This window comes from Carcharhinus amblyrhynchos, chromosome 1 (assembly GCF_965287045.1).
Source record: "Carcharhinus amblyrhynchos chromosome 1, sCarAmb.v2.hapA, whole genome shotgun sequence".
In the NCBI taxonomy this organism is placed as follows: domain Eukaryota; kingdom Metazoa; phylum Chordata; class Chondrichthyes; order Carcharhiniformes; family Carcharhinidae; genus Carcharhinus; species Carcharhinus amblyrhynchos.
In genome coordinates, this window is record NC_137324.1 from 49,668,672 (window position 1) to 49,684,998 (window position 16,327).

General features: G+C 43.6%; 1 protein-coding gene across 9 annotated transcripts in view; it reads right to left on the bottom strand.

Moving 5' to 3' along the window:
* Nucleotides 1-16,327, bottom strand: part of nedd4l (NEDD4 like E3 ubiquitin protein ligase) — a 427,841-nt gene that overhangs the window by 72,448 nt on the left and 339,066 nt on the right. For all 9 annotated transcript variants that reach the window (XM_080181786.1, XM_080181803.1, XM_080181795.1 and 6 more), the window contains 3 exons: nucleotides 14,838-14,961; nucleotides 13,222-13,401; nucleotides 398-469 (listed from right to left, as the gene is read on the bottom strand). In XM_080181786.1, coding sequence (XP_080037912.1) covers nucleotides 398-469; nucleotides 13,222-13,401; nucleotides 14,838-14,961 — 376 coding nt within the window. The remainder of the gene's footprint in view (nucleotides 1-397; nucleotides 470-13,221; nucleotides 13,402-14,837; nucleotides 14,962-16,327) is intronic.

Below are 16,327 nucleotides of genomic sequence, written 5' to 3' on the forward strand. Positions count from 1 at the left end.
GAGACAGATTTGTTGCATCTGCTAACTAATTTATGTCCCTGTGTTCTATTTTCCACTTACCCATTTATTCCAGTATTGTCTCTCTTTTTTGTCATTCTTTCTTTGTTTCATATCTTCACTTGTCTCCAGAGTGCCAACAGGTTCAGAGTTTCATACAATTACAGTGACTCAAGTACAACAATTATTTTAGAAGGAAAATTAAATTTTTATATACAGAAACCTTTTACTGCTTTTCCAAGCATTACAGATGCCTTGTAGCAATCCCTTATCAGGCGAAGAAAGAATGTTAAGCATCGGAGGATAAACAGTTTCCAAAGCAAGGCCTTGCAATAAAGTCTCAAAGTGAAAACTATTAAGATAGACAGGAGATAAAGTAGAAGTTACTTAAATTATTTACCATTGGTGCTTGAGGATGTTCTCCAACACCATCTGTCACACTACAGGAACGTATCCTTGCAAGAGATTCACCCTGAGAAGCGTAACAAAACATTAATTTTATGAAGACTTTTTGTGATGAGCAAAAAAGGTTCAGAAGTAAATAACTCATACTCTTAAATATCTTCACATAACGGATGCTATATTTTTCTCTTGCTGCATTTTAAATGACTGCAATAACTCTCAAGTGTTATGGCCACAAAATCAAAAGAAGGAGCATAAAGGATGCTTTTTGTACGATTGGCACATATCTCAAGTTCCATCAAGAGAAGGAAAAAACTCCAATTCTTTTCCTTTTACATTCAACATCTCTTCAGTATGCCCATGCTGCTGATGAACAAGAACATTCTGATACTGAGTGAAAGTAGAATTAATTAATATTACCTTTAAATAAACACAGGTGTAAATACTGGTGGCACAAAACTTGCCCATGTTACTGAAGCAGATTTTCAAGTGGGAACAAATGAAAACACCACACAATCCATGCCATTTGCTTAGAATTAAGGCAACAATTATGAACTACTTTTTGGCCATGATGTGGATATGCCGGCGTTGGACTGGGGTAAACACAGTAAAAAGTCTGACAACACCAGGTTTTAGTCCAACCGATTTATTTGATAGTAAACGCACAAGCTTTCGAGGTTTCCCTCTTCGTCAGGTGAATGAAGAGTTCTGGCCTCAGACAGAGCATATAAAGCATAGACAGTTTAGAGATTACTGATTAGAATGCAAATCTTTACACCTAACCTGCTGTTCAATTTGAAACCTCGAAAGCTTGTGCGTTTACTATCAAATAAATCGGTTGGACTAAAACCTGGTGTTGTCAGACTTTTTACTATACTTTTTGGCAGCATAACTACTTCATCGTACAGAAGCTACAATAAAAAAATTCCAAGTGCAACACATTTCTTGAAGAAAATGCAAGTTTTTTTACACTCAGAATTTTTTTTTTACAGCTCTTATGAACATTTAAAAAGGTGCCGAGTAGCAATCCCATATCACCTGAAGAAAGAATGCTAGTATAAGGGGTTAAATGGAAGATCTTGCAATAAAGTCTCAAAGTGTAAAGTCAGATAGGAGACAAGTTAGAAACTACTGAAGTTATTAACTATCAATGCCTGTGGGGACCACAAATTGGATTCAATTTGAATTTTAATTGGCTTTTGGAGCAACCAAGGAGCTAGATTAAGGATTTCACCTGTCCACTCCACACACTGGCTTTGGAACACTCACCTAGAAAGAAAAATTAAAACACCACCATTTGTCATACCAAATAGAAATGCATTTGAATTGATGTCATGCCCGTTTTGGGCATGGTCCCAAGGGCAGCCATTTTCAAGCCTTAGTAAAGGGGAACTGATGCAGGGGCGGGTGCAGATTGCTTGACTTTACCAAGTTTTCACGCTTGAAATCGGGGGCAATTTGATGGTAAAATTGGGCCCAGTATATCTGCAATGGACAAAAGGGATCATGACTCCCTCTATTAAAGATCTCAAGATTCCAAAACTAGAAGAATACATCCGTTGCTCGAAGCCCAGGAGAAGTACTGTGTTGCATGATATCCCCCCAGCTGTTAGAACCTGAAATATTGCCATGTGGAACTGAACCCTGGTAGTCTACTATTTAATCACCCAACAGGTAGCAGCAGAATGTATGCTCTGTCCAGGTAAATTGCCTGACTCTCATCTACATCACATACGACTAGAAAATCAGAACTCCTGTATCAATGCCTTTAAGACTAATTAATCACTCAATGTCTTAATTCACGGAACTCCTCACTTCCGGAAAAAAATCGATCACCCTGCAAACCTCTGAAGAAGTACACAATGAAGCTTCTAATTCTGGACTCACGTAAAACCATGGGGCGATTCTCCCAAATAAATTTTAAGTATCAAATTCGCATAAGAACTGGAGTAAATCCCGCTGGCTCTAAACTCTGCTGGAGTGAACCACTACTAAGGTAGGTGAACTTGGAGTGTGGATTGGTACTTGGGACTATGATGTTGTGGCCATTACGGAGACATGGTTAGAACAGGGACAGGAATGGTTTTTGGCAGTTCCGGGGTATAGATGTTTCAGAAAGAGTAGGGAAGGTGGTAAAAGAGGCAGAAGAGTAGCATTGTTAATCAAGGATAGTCTAATGGCTGCTGAAAGGCACTTCGAGGGCAATCTGCCTACTGAGGTAATACGGGCTGAAGTTAGAAATAGGAAAGGATTGGTCATGTTGTTAGGAGTTTTCTATAGACCCCCAAATAGTAATAGAGGTGTGGAGGAAGAAATGGCACAGCAGATTATGGATAGGTGTGGAGGTCACAGGTGACTTTAACTTTCCAAATATTGATTGGAACCTTTATAGGTCAAATAGTTCGGATGGGACACTTTTTGTACAGTGTGTGCAGGAGAGTTTCCTGACTCAATATGTGGATAAGCCGACAAGAGGTGGGGCCACATTGGCCGTGGTACTGGGTAATGAACCGGGCCAAGTGTTAGATTTGTTTGTGGGAGAGCACTTTGGAGATAGTGACCACAATTCGGTGTCCTTCATTATTGCAATGGAAGGGGATAGGGTCACACGACAGGGCAAGGGTAATTATGATGCAATTAGGCAAGAATTAGGGAGCATAAGACAGGGAAAGAAACTATCAGATATGGGCACAAATGAAAAATGGAGCTTTTTCAAGGAACAAATACTGCATGTCCTTGATAGGTATGTCCCTGGCAGACAGGGAGGAAATGGCCAAGTGAGGGAACCATGGTTCACAAAGGAGGTTGAATGTCTTGTTAAGAGGAAAAAGGAAGCATATGTAAGGATGAAAAAGCAAGGTTCAGTTGGGTCGCTTGAGTGTTACAAGGTAGCTAGGAATAGTTAAAGAAAAGGCTTATGAGAGCTAGGAGGAGGCATGAGAAGTCCTTGGTGGGTTGGATACTGTGGGAGGTGAGGGAAGTGATTGCTGAGCCCCTGGCAATGATCTTTGCGTCGTCGATGGAGACGGGAGAGGTTCCGGAGGATTGTGGATGTGGTTTCTATTTTCAAGAAAGGGAACAGAGATAGCCTGGGAAATTACCGACTGGTAAGTCTGACCTCAGTGGTTGGTAAATTGATGGAGAAGATTCTGAGGGACAGGATTTATGAGCATTTGGAGAAGTTTAGAATGATCAGAAATAGTCAACACGGCTTTGTCAAGGGCAGGTCGTGCCTTACAAGCCTAGTTGAGTTCTTTGAAAATGTGACTGAGCACATTGACGAAGGAAGAGCGGTGGATGTGGTTTACATGGACTTCAGCAAGGTGTTTGATAAGGTCCCCCACGCAAGACTTCTTGAGAAGGTGAGAGGGCATGGGATCCAAGGGGCTTTGGCCTTGTGGATCCAGAACTGGCTTGCCTGCAGAAGGCAGAGAACGGTTGTGGATGGGACATTTTCTGCATGGTGGTCGGTCACCAGTGGAGTGCCCCAGGGATCTGTTCTAGCACCCTTGCTGTTTGTCGTTTTCATAAATGACCTGGATGAGGACGTGGAGGGATGGGTTAATAAGTTCGTCGACGATACAAAGGTTGGTGGTGTTGTGGATAGTCTGCAGGGATGTCACAAGTTGCAGTGTGACATAGATAGGATGCAAGACTAGGCAGACAAGTGGCAGATGGACTTCAACGCGGATAAATGTGTAGTGGTCCATTTTGACAGGACCAATGGGATGAAGAAGTACAATATCGAGGGTAGGAGTCTTAGCAGTGTTGAGGAGCAGAAGGACCTTGGGTCCGGGTCCATAGGACTCTTAAATTGGCCTTGCAGGTGGAGGATGTGGTTAAGAAGCCATATGGTGTACTGGCCTTCATTAATATAAATATATTCTTAAATATATTTAGCGAGGTAGCCTCCACCACATCAACGGGCAGAGAATTCCAGAGATTCACCACCCTTTGAGTGAAGAAGTTCCTCCTCAACTCCGTTCTAAACTGCTCCCCCCCTCTTCTTATCTTGAGGCTGTGCCCTCTAGTCCTGCTGTCCTTTCTGAGCAGGAAGAATCTCTCTACCTCTACCCTATCCATCCCCTTCATTAACTTATATGTCTCTATAAGATCCCCTCCTCATTCTTCTAAACTCCAACGAGTACAAACCCAGTCTATTCAGCCTCTCTTCATAGTCCAACCCCCTCATCTCCAGTATCAGCCTAGTGAACCTCCTCTGCACTTCCTCCAAGGCCAAAATATCCTTGCGCAAGTGCGGCGACCAAAACTGCACACAGTACTCCAGCTGCGGCCTCACCAGCGCCCTGTACAGTTGCAGCAAGACTTCCCTGCTTTTATATTCAATCCCCCTTGCTATAAAGGCCAGCATCCCATTTGCCTTCCTGATCACCTGCTACACCTGCAGGCTGGGTTTTTGCGACTCATGCACAAGGACCCCCAGGTCCCTCTGCACCGTAGCATGCTGCAGCTTTTCGCCCTTTAAATAGTAATCCCTCCTACTATTATTCCTGCCAAAGTGGATAACCTCACACTTGCTAACATTGTACTCCATCTGCCAGGTCCTCGCCCACTCGCTTAGCCTATCCAGATCCCTCTGTAGACTTTCCACACCCTTCGCACAATTTGCTTTTCCACTTATCTTCATGTCATCAGCAAATTTCGACACCCCACACTCAGCCCCCTCCTCCAGATCGTCTATATAAATGGTAAATAGTTGAGGCCCCAGCACTGATCCCTGGGGCACTCCACTAGTCACCAACTGCCAATCAGAATAGCACCCATTGATACCAACTTTCTGCCTCCTATTAGACAACCAATCCTCTATCCACGCTAACACCTTATCCCCAACTCCATGCCCCCTAACCTTCTGAAGCAACCTCTTGTGCGGCACCGTATCAAATGCCTTCTGAAAAATCGAGAAACACCACATCCACCGGTTCCCCTCTGTCTACCGCACTAGTCACATCCTCATAGAATTCCAATAAATCTGTCAGACACGGCTTCCCCTTAACGAATCCGTGCTGCGTCTGCTCTATCAAACAATTCTTCTCAAGATGCCTCGCTATTTCTTCTTTGATGACGGATTCAAGCATTTTTCCTACAACAGACGTTAAACTAAATGGCCTATTGCCTGCTACTCTTTTTAAACAGTGGTGTAACATTAGCCATTTTCCAATCTTCCGGCACTTCCCTGGAATCCAGCGAGGTTTGGAAAATAATCACTAAGGCATCTACTATCACCTCTGCCATTTCCTTCAGAATCCTGGGATGCATTCCATCTGGTCTTGGGGACTTGTCCACCATCAGTCCCGCTAGTCGATCAAGCACTACCTCTCTAGTGACAGTGATCGCATTCAGGCCCTCAACTCCTACCAACCTTCTACCTTTAATACCCGGCAAACTATTTGTGTCCTCCTCTGTGAAGACTGAGGCAAGAAACTTATTTAAGGCCTCAGCCATTTCCTCATCCTCCACCACTAAATCCCTCCTCTCATCCTCCAAGGGTCCAACATTCACCCTAGCCAGCCTCCTCCTCTTTATATATTTATAAAAACTCTTACTATCCTTTTTTATATTTAGTGCTAGTTTAGCTTCATAGTCTATCCTTCCTTTCTTTATCATCTTCTTCGTCAATCTTTGTTGATTTTTAAACCTCTCCGAATCTTCTACTCGCCCACTACTTTTAGCCACTCTAAACGCATCAGCTTTTAATTTAATACTATCCTTTAATTCCTTCGATAACCACGGCTGATTATCCCTTCTCCTACATTCCTTCTTTACCATCGGAATAAATTTTTGCTGAGCACCGAAAAAGATCTCCTTAAAGATCCTCCACTGTTCCTCAGCAGTCCTACCTCCCAATCTGCGCCCCCAATCTACATTTGCCAGTTCCTCTCTCATCCTATCGTACTCCCCTCTGTTCAAACAGAGGACACAGGTCGGGGACCCTACTTTCTCATCCTCCATCTGTATCAAAAACTCAACCATACAATGATCGCTCTTCCCAAGAGGATCCCTCACAACAAGGTCCCTAATTCTACCTGCCTCATTACATAACACCAGATCTAAAGATAGCTCGCTCCATCGTCGGTTCCATCACACACTGTTCAAGGAAACTATCCCGGCAGCATTCCAAGAACTCTTCCTCAAGCCCACCACGTCCAACATGGGCCAACCAATCAATATGTAGATTGAAATCCCCCATAATTATCACCGTTCCATTCCTGCACGCATCATTTATTTGCGTGTTTATAGCCCACCCCACCTCCAAGTCATTATTTGGGGGCCTATAGACCACACCCACCAGTGTCTTCCTCCCCTTGCTGTTCCTTATCTCCACCCACAACGATTCCACGTTCTGCTCTATGGAGCCTATATCTTCCCTTACTACCGCCCTGATACTATCCCTAATCAGCAGAGCTACCCCTCCCCCTTTTTCCTCCTGTCTATCCTTCCTAAACACTTGATACCCCTGGACATTCAGCTCCCAGTCCCTGCCACCTTGCAACCATGTTTCCGTAATGGCCACCAGATCATATCCATTTGTGCTGATCTGCGCATTCACTTTGTTCCGAATGCTTCGTGCATTCAGATAAAGTGTCTTTATCCCAGCCTTTATCTGGACCCTATTTGAAGGAACGCTACCAATCTTTCTCATGCCCCCAACTCCCTTTATTATTGGGACATCGTTGACCTTTTCCCGTACCTGTACCCTCTTTTTCACTTTAGACATTGTAATTTCTCCCAACCCTGCACCCTCCCCCCCCTTAATTAGTTTAAAGCCCTATCTACAGTCCTAGTTATACGATTCGCCAGGACTCTGGTCCCAGCACGGTTCAGACCAAGACCGTCCCATCTGAACAGGTCCCACCTGCGCCAATACTGGTGCCAATGCCCCATAAATTCAAACCCATTCCTCCCACACCAATCCCTGAGCCACCCATTCATCTCTTTAATCCTATTTACCCTGTGCCCATCTGCATGCGGTTCAGGTAGTAATCCAGAGATAACCATCTTGTCGGCTCTGCTTTTTAACTTCATTCCCAGCTTTTCATACTCCCTCTCCAGATCCTCAGTTCCCATTTTGCCTATGTCATTGGCACCCACATGTACAATGACTGGATTCTCACCCTCCCACTCCAGGTTCCTCTGCAGCCCAGATAAGACATCCTGGACCCGAGCACCAGGCAGACAACACACCCCTCTGTATTCCTTATCCCTGTCACAAAGGACAGTGTCTGTACCCCTAACTACACTATCCCCAATAACCACTACATTCCTCTTCACTTCTTCCTCTTTGACCTGTGTCTGCACCACTGTACCGTGGGCAGTTTGCTCGTCAACCTTACAGCCCTCGTCCTTGTCCACACTGGGAGCAAGAACCTCAAACCTGTTGTGCAGGTTGAGAGGCTGAGGCCTTTGGGTCCCCCCCCTCCTTCCTCCTACAACCCCCTCCCAGCAGTACCCTCTTGTTCCTGTCACTTAGAGTGAGCCAATCTAGGGGGTGTGGATGTCTTTTGCACCCCATTGTCCAGTTTACACTCCCTCTCCCTGATGAGCCTCAGTGTCTGAAGCTTAGAGTTCAGCTCATCTACTTTGAGCTGGAGTTCCTCCAGCAACCAGCACTTACTGCAGACGTGGTCACTGGGAAGGACCTTGGGGTCCACCAGCTCCCACATCATACAGAAACAGCACATCACATACTCCTCCATCACAGTCTCTTAGTAATTACTGAACACAGTTAAGAGTTTAAACTTACCTGGCCCTTTTCTGCCAAGCCCTTTGATCCTAAGCCCTTACAGCTCACTCTGCTTCCCGCTCCCGACGCTGCCTGCTGTCTACAGCAGGCCTCCTTTTAAACTTTGCGCGGTAAAAAAAATCCCTTCCCACAAAGCCCCGTGGCCCACTTCCTCTCTAGTTTTTAAATGAGAAAAACCGTTACTAAGCCCGTTTTTGAGGAGGAGTGTGAGATACAGGCTGATGGGATGGAGGAGGTAGATGTTCTGAGGGAGATGTATTAGCAATTTTGAAAAACCTGAGGGTGGATAAGTCCCCTGGGCCAGACGGGAACTATCCTAGGATACTTTGGGAGGCAAGGGATGAGATTGTGGAGCCTTTAGCTTTGATCTTTGGTTTCTCGCTGTCCACAGGGATTGTACCAGAGGACTGGAGAGTGGTGAATGTTATTCCTCTTTTCAAGAAAGGAAATAGGAATGACCCTGGTAATTATAGGCCTGTTAGTCTTACTTCAGTGGTCGGTAAGCTAATGGAAAGGGTCCTGAAAGATAGGATTTATGACCATTTGGAAAGATTCAGTTTAGACCGGGATAGTCAGCATGCTTTCGTGAGGGGTAAGTCCTGCCTCACAAATTTGATTGAATTCTTTGAGGAGGTAACTAAGTGTGTGGATGAAGGTAGAGCGATTGATGTCGTATACATGGATTCTAGTAAGGCGTTTGATAAGGTTCCCGATGGTAGGCTCATGAAAAGGTAAAGGATATGTGGGATAGAAGGAAATTTGACCAAATGGATAAGTAACTGGCTGTATCATAGAAGACAGAGGGTGGTGGTGGAAGGAAAATTTTCAGACTGGAGGCCTCTTACCAGCAGTGTACCACAGGGGTCAGTGCTGGGTCCTCTGCTATTTGTGATTTTTATCAATGACTTGGAAGAGGGGGCTGAAGGGTGGGTTAGTAAATTTGCTGATGATACTAAGATTGGTGGAGTAGTGGATGAGGTGGAGGGCTCTGGCAGGCTGCAAAGAGACATTGATAGGATGCAGAGCTGGGCCAAAAAGTGGCAGATAGAGTTTAACTCTGATAAGTGTGAAGTGATTCACTTTGGTAGGACAAACTTGAATGTGGATTACAGGGTCAACAGCAGGGTTGTGAGGAATGTGGAGGAACAGAGAGATCTTGGGGTTTATATATACAGATCTCTGAAAGTTGCCACTCAAGTGGATTAAGCCATGAAGGAGGTTTATAGTATGTTAACGTTTATTAAAGGGGGTTTGAGTTTAAGAGCAGTGGGGTTATGCTGCAACTAAACTGGACGTTGAGGAGACCACATTTGGAATATTGTGTTCAGTTCCGGTCAGCACACTATAAGGAGGATGTGGAAGCATTGGAGGAGATTTACCAGGATGCTGCTGGTGTGGAGGGTAGGTCTTATGAGGAAAGGTTGAGGGAGCTGGGGCTTTTCTCTTCGCAGCAGAGGAGGATGAGAGGCGACTTAATAGAGGTTTATAAGATGATGAGGGGGATTGATAGCGTGGACGAGCAGAGACTATTTCCTCAGGTGGATGTAGCTGTTACCGGGGGCATAACTATAAGGTTCATGGTGGGAGATAAAGGAGGGATGTCTGAGGTAGATTCTTCACTTAGAGTGGTTGGGGTGTGGAATGCACTGCCTGCTGGGATAGTGGAGTCAGACACATTAGGAACTTTCAAGCAGTTATTGGATGGGCACATGGAGCACACCAGAATGACAGGGAGTGGGACAGCTTGATCTTGGGATTGGAAAGAGCTCAGCACAACATCGAGGGCCGAAGGGCCTGTACTGTGCTGTACTGTTCTACGTTCTACTCGTGGCATGAAGGGATGAGGAGAGTGAGCGGGCCTGGAGACTTCACTCCTGGGCCCACTAGTGATATATTAAGTAGATTGTAATGTCGATTTAAATAAATTATTCAGTTCCGCGCCGATTTCTGGCACTGTCAGCTCTACACGGATTTCTGGTGTGGAGCTGATGGCACCAGATATTCGGCGCTCAAGGGCTTGCGGAACCTGTGGCACCCAACATGGCACCAGAAAACAGCCTTCGCTGAGCTACAAAAGCAGTGCAGCATGCTGGCAGAATTGCCCCCATAACTCTTATTTGTATTGTGGTTTTTGCTCTGTTCCCCTTTCTTTCCATTATTTCCCTTTCATAGATGGAATAAGTGGAAAAGGGACTGATGTTGTGGAATTCCTGCCCATTTTTATGTGTATGTTAAAAAACCAACCCTTCCAATTTGTCTAATCTCGAGTTTGCCGTGAAGTTATTAATAGAAGATTGGGTCACGCCGAACTGAAGGGTTGGTGAAAATACGCCACCACTTATAAAGGAAGAAATCAGAAATCAAAACATCTTTTTGTTTACATACAGGTGCTAAGAGGAGAAATCAGGGATCGAAACATAGAAACCAGAAACAGGAGAAAGCCATTTGGTCCTTTGAGCCTGCTCCACCATTCATTTTGATCATGGCTGATCATCAAGTTCAATATCCTGATTCCCCCTTCTTCTTCGCCACATTGCTTGATTGGGGCTTTAGCCCCAAGAGCTACATCTAATTTCTTCTTGAAATCAGACAACAGTTTTGCCTCAACTCCTTGTTGTGGTAATGAATTCCACACATTCACCACCCTCTGGGTAAAGAAATTTCTCCTCACCTAAGTTCTAAAAGGTTTGTTCCTTATCCTCAAACTATGACCCCTGGTCTGAACTCCCCCACCATTGGAATATTCTTTTTGAATCTACCCTGTTTAAGTTTGTCAGAATTTTATAAGTTTCTATGAGATCCCCTCCTACAATTTCAAACTCCAGTGGAAATTAATCCTCCCTCCTGTGCATAATGCAGGTTTAACTTCTGCTCTAGTTGAATTGTCCAATTTCAACTAAGCAGATATAACTATAGTTTGTATCGACACCCTTGAAACGAGTATGTGGAACCTAGCAGGATTTTTGCACTGTATTAATAATTATTGGCTCCTGCAGAAAGTGCATGCAATTCAGCATCAAGAAAAGAAAACATAATCTAGCTCACCGCTGGCTTTTATCATCAAGAGTTATACACAGACAATTTAGAGAAATGCCGAATGGTATCCAAAAGGTTTGAAATTGTTTAATTAAAAGATATCAATTAGCAGAAGTGGCAAAACTGAGTGGCAAGAAAAGCAATGGGCCGGATTTTTCTGTAACAGAGCATCTAAGGATGTCTGCAGCTTGAACATATCTTGACCTCCCACTACACTTATCAACTGAAAGCAATTTTGTGGGCAAACCTCCCAAGTGCAAGCTAATAACAGCATAGTGAGGGAGACCTGGGTGAGCAGGACAAATACCAATTAATCTAATTAATACATGAAATTTAAGGATTGGGAAATTAGCAGCAGAAGCAGTTACAAGGAATTAAAATTCAATGTCAAATCAGGTTCTGAAATAGAGAAGGGTGAAAGCCAGATTAGACTGAGAGAATGAAGGGACCGGCAGTGGGGAGGTGTGATGGTGACAGATAAAGGACAAGGGGATAGGAAAGGGAAAATACATTTTGAATTTAACAATGTAAAATCTCTGCAAAATGCAAAAACCTGAAGGAATGAAAATCCATGCTTGGAAAAGTTAAAGACCTTGACTGGCTTTCATTAATATTACTCTTGTTGTGTAAGAAGTTTACACTTATGATTAATAGCCCTAAATATCTGCAATAGTTTGTTTGCGTCCATTGTGCAAATACAGCAACTTCACGACATACAATGCCTGTCAATGGTGAGGCAGACAGGTGCAGCAACATTTAGATATTTGCATTTAATCATTCATTAGTGAAAATAGCTTTCTTTTTCCCACCCAATTAGTTCTCTTCCTTGAGTTGGGACACAGTTGAAGTTGTTGTATGCCAAAATAAAGGTGCATGCTCGTATCCGTGTTGTTTTGACAGGAAACCCTGGCCCAACATTTGGATTATCACACGTTAACCCTGCCCTATCCAACGTCCATATGAAGATGTTCAATCAAATCAGGAATGAATATCATGCTTACTTTATTTATGTCTGGTGTAGGGGTACTTCCAACATCCTAACTGCTGCACTGGCTAAGATCAGTGCTGACTAAGATTAAACCTGGGACCTCTTTGGGCAAGAATCACCCTGACCTTTATATTCAATATGTAAATTTTAAAAGACTATTTACCAAAAATAATCATAGTATATAGTAAGTGGTGGTTCAGTAAAATCCTCAGACTCACATCACACTTCTGATCTAAGACCTCCTCATCAAATGATGTTAGCCAAATAGAAAATTTCTCTAGAAAATGGGAATATTAATAGAAGAAATCCCAACAGCAAACAGGAAAATTGAATACTGAGAAGATGTACATCCTTATAAAAAAGCAATTAATGTTTTGACAGTGTGTTCAAGATTTTTGCAACTCATGAAACTCAAGATCCACCAGTAATGTAACACCATAGCAGTTTCTGGAAGTATGGTTGCTGATTTGCCATTAAATGACAGAAATATGATTGTAACCAGGTGCAGTCCTTGCTTGTAGTACATTATGGGAAGTCATGAACATGCAAAGCCTTATTTTCTATTCATTAAAAGACATACGAGTTAGGAGGAGTAGGCCACTCTGCCCCTCAAGCCTGCTCTGCCATTCAATAACATAATGGTTGATCTAATTTCAACCTCAACTTTCCTCAACCATTTCATCCAATTGAAAGATAAAATGCTTTTTTATTCATCCTGCCAAAATGCAGCTTGCACTTTCCCACATGATACTCATTTACCAGATCTTTGCCCACTCACCTCGCTTCTCAATGTCCTTTTGTTGCCTCATGTCCTCTTCACAATTTATTTCCTATCCATCTTTGTCATCAGCAAATTTAGCAACTGCTTCATTGGCTGCTTCATCCAAATCATTTGTACAAATCGCAAAGAGTTCAGGCCACAGCTGATCCATGTGGCACACCACCATGGGAAAATTGTATTTGGAAACTGTGCAGTTATACAAGGTTATAATAGATTAAGGAATAATAACACTCTTGTTGAAGTAATCATACTCACAGGAGGTGGACCAATCTGTTCCCCATTTGATTCTGCAGCAACTTGTAATCTTCTATTTAGTTCATCGGAAAGATCTGGTGGACTGCTCTCAGATGCACTTGGTGGCGTGGTAGGAGGTGGTAATGGTTGGAAAAGTTGATCACCATCAAGAATCAATTCTTCAGAGATGGGTTCCCATGGCTGCACACGAAAACCATTTTGCTATAACAATAATCTACACTTCCCAAATGACTTCCTTAGAGAATAAATATGTACCCGAACAGTCAAGTTTTAAAGAAAAATTGCACTGTATTTACAGAAAATTCATATCTGCACATTGTTAGTACTTCTCAAACAAAAGCATTCTTGTACAATATTTTTCCAGCCAGATGTATCAAGTCATTATGGTAACAGACTGCCACCCAGCTTCAAAACACAAAATGTTTCAAACAATGCAATGAGCATGTCTAGATTTGATCACCATTCAGTTCCGTTCCTGATTTGACCTATGCTGAGCTGGCAAAAGTTGGGTAGAGCTGAGGTAATCTCAAGGAATGGAGACAGTTGGAGAGGAGAAAAATCTGAATTTATTACAGCTTGATTAGTGTATAGTGGCTTCTATTGGGAATCTAAAATGGCAAAGGACATCTGGATGTCATGTATTTTGTAAAGATCATGTCACTTTTCTAGCACTTTGTAAAATATTGTTCCCATAAGCAAGTCAGCACTTTTTCAAACCAGAAGGCAACTCTTTTTAGATAATGGCATTTTTAAATTATTCTTCCATGGGATATGAGCATCACTGGCAAGGCCAGCATTTTTGTTCATTCCCTAATTGGTTGTGAGCTGTCTTCTTGAGCTGCTGCTGCCCATTTGGCACAGGTGCATCTACAGTGCTTGTACCCCAGTGATAGTGAAGAAACTGTAGTCAAGTTCCAAGTCAGGAAGATGTGTGCTTTGCAAGTGGTGGAGTTTCCTACATCCTTCTAGGCAATAGAGGTCACAGGTTTGGAAGATGCTGCCAAAGGACCTCTGGTGAGTTGCTGCAGCACATCTTGAGTAAGGCACACACTGCTGCCACTGTGCATCGGTGGTGAAGGAAGTGAATGCTCAATCAAGTGGATGGCATATCGATCAAGTGGACTGCTTTCTCTTGGATGGTCACCGGAGCTGCAATCATCCTTTTAAGTGGACAGTATTCCATCACACTCTTGACTACTGCCTGATAGATTGTGGATTCAGACTTGGAGTGTCACGAGGTGTGTCACTCTGCACAGAATTTCCAACCTCTGACTTGCTCTTGTAGCCACAGTTATTTATGGGCTGCATTCAGTTAAATTTCTGGTCAATGGCAACTCTCAGGGCAATTTAGCAATGGTAATGCCCTTACCCAGGCTGACCCACACCCTACCACCCCCCAGCGCTGGCACTAGGTGCCTGACCTTTGAGGCAGAAGTGCAGACCACTGTGCCACCAAGTAATTATAATGGGCATATCCCATTTGGGCATTATATGCCCTGACTTATCGCTGGCTGATACTATATTAAAAGCCTTGTGAAGAGCGAGGTGAAGTTAACATTAGGGTGCACTGATTGTACCATGCAGATAAAATTTGAAACCTTTTTTAAATAACTTACATCCCCACCATCACGGCTTTCTGTGGTTTCTAAATCTTCACTGATGTGTCGACGAGATCGAAACACTCTGTGAGCTTCTTGCTGGATCTGCCGAATGTTGGTATCTGACTCATTTTCCACATCTCTGCAAAACATTGCAAATAATTTATTCCTTTCTTCTTAAGGGCAGTCAGTTAGGGCAATAATGTTGACCTTGTCAGCAAGACTCATACCCCATGAACTCAAGATATAACAGCTTAAATTCTGAGGCTATCAATACTTAATATAACAGGATAAATCTGACAGTAACTACTGGCATCTGATCATAGAGCCATAGAGGTTTACAGCATGGAAACACGCCCTTCGGCCCAGCTTGTCCATGCTGTCCCTTTTAAAACCACTGAACTAGTCCCAATTGCCTGCATTTGGCCCATATCCATTTATACTCATCTTAGCCGTGTAACTATCTAAATGCTTTTTAACATACAAAGTTGTACCCTTTCTACTACCAGCTCCAGCAGCTTGTTCCAGACACTCACCACCCTCTCTGTGAAAAATTTGCCCCTGGAGACCCTTTTGTATCTCTCCCCTCTCACCTTAAACCTATGCCCTCTAGTTTTAGATTCCCCTACCTTTGGGAAAAAATATTGACCATCATGCTGACCTGTGGTCCTCACTATTTTATAGACCTCTATAAGATCATCCCTAACCTCCTATGCTACAGTGGAAAAAGTCTCAGTCTACCCAGCCTCTCCTTATAAATCAATCCATCAAGTCCCGGTAGCATTCTAGTAAATCTTTTGGGCACTCTTATGTACAGCCACCTCTGGCTGCTTACCTTCTCCCTTAAGAATGTCCTGCAGCCATTCAGAGATGTCCTTGAGCCTGGCACCAAGGAGGCAACACACCATCCTGGAGTCTTGATCACACCCACAGAAATGTTTGTCTGTGCCTCTAACTAGCGAGTCTCCAATTTGCTCACTCACCCTTTGCCTGACCCTGCTCTACAGCAGAACCAGATGTGCTGCCGCATGTGCATAAAATGTAGAAATCTGGAAGCTGCTGTCAGAGTGGGGGAGGCGAGGGGGGCTCTTGAGTTGGCATAAAAGATTCCATGGGATCACTTCAAAGGAGAGTAGGGGAGTTATCCTGGGTGTTGACTCAGCACATAGGTCATTAATCTCAGACACAAAGTTTATTTTAGCTGATGTTACCAGCATGCCTGCCCCAACAGCATTCTGTTGACCTTAGGAGCAATCTTACGAGCCTCGGATGGGCGTGCCAGTAAAATTCCAGCCGAAGTCCTTCATTACAAAGAATTTCAGCACCTCTTCTTCTAGGACTTCATCTAATCCCCAGCTGAAAGCAGTGAACAACCAATTCGATAGCCAGAGGTACAATCAATGCCACCAAGTGATAAATATCTGCAGAACCACCTCATCACCAATTAGGACAGACCAGATACATAGGGCATAGTACAGAACAGCACAGGGGTAGGCCCTTTGGCACAC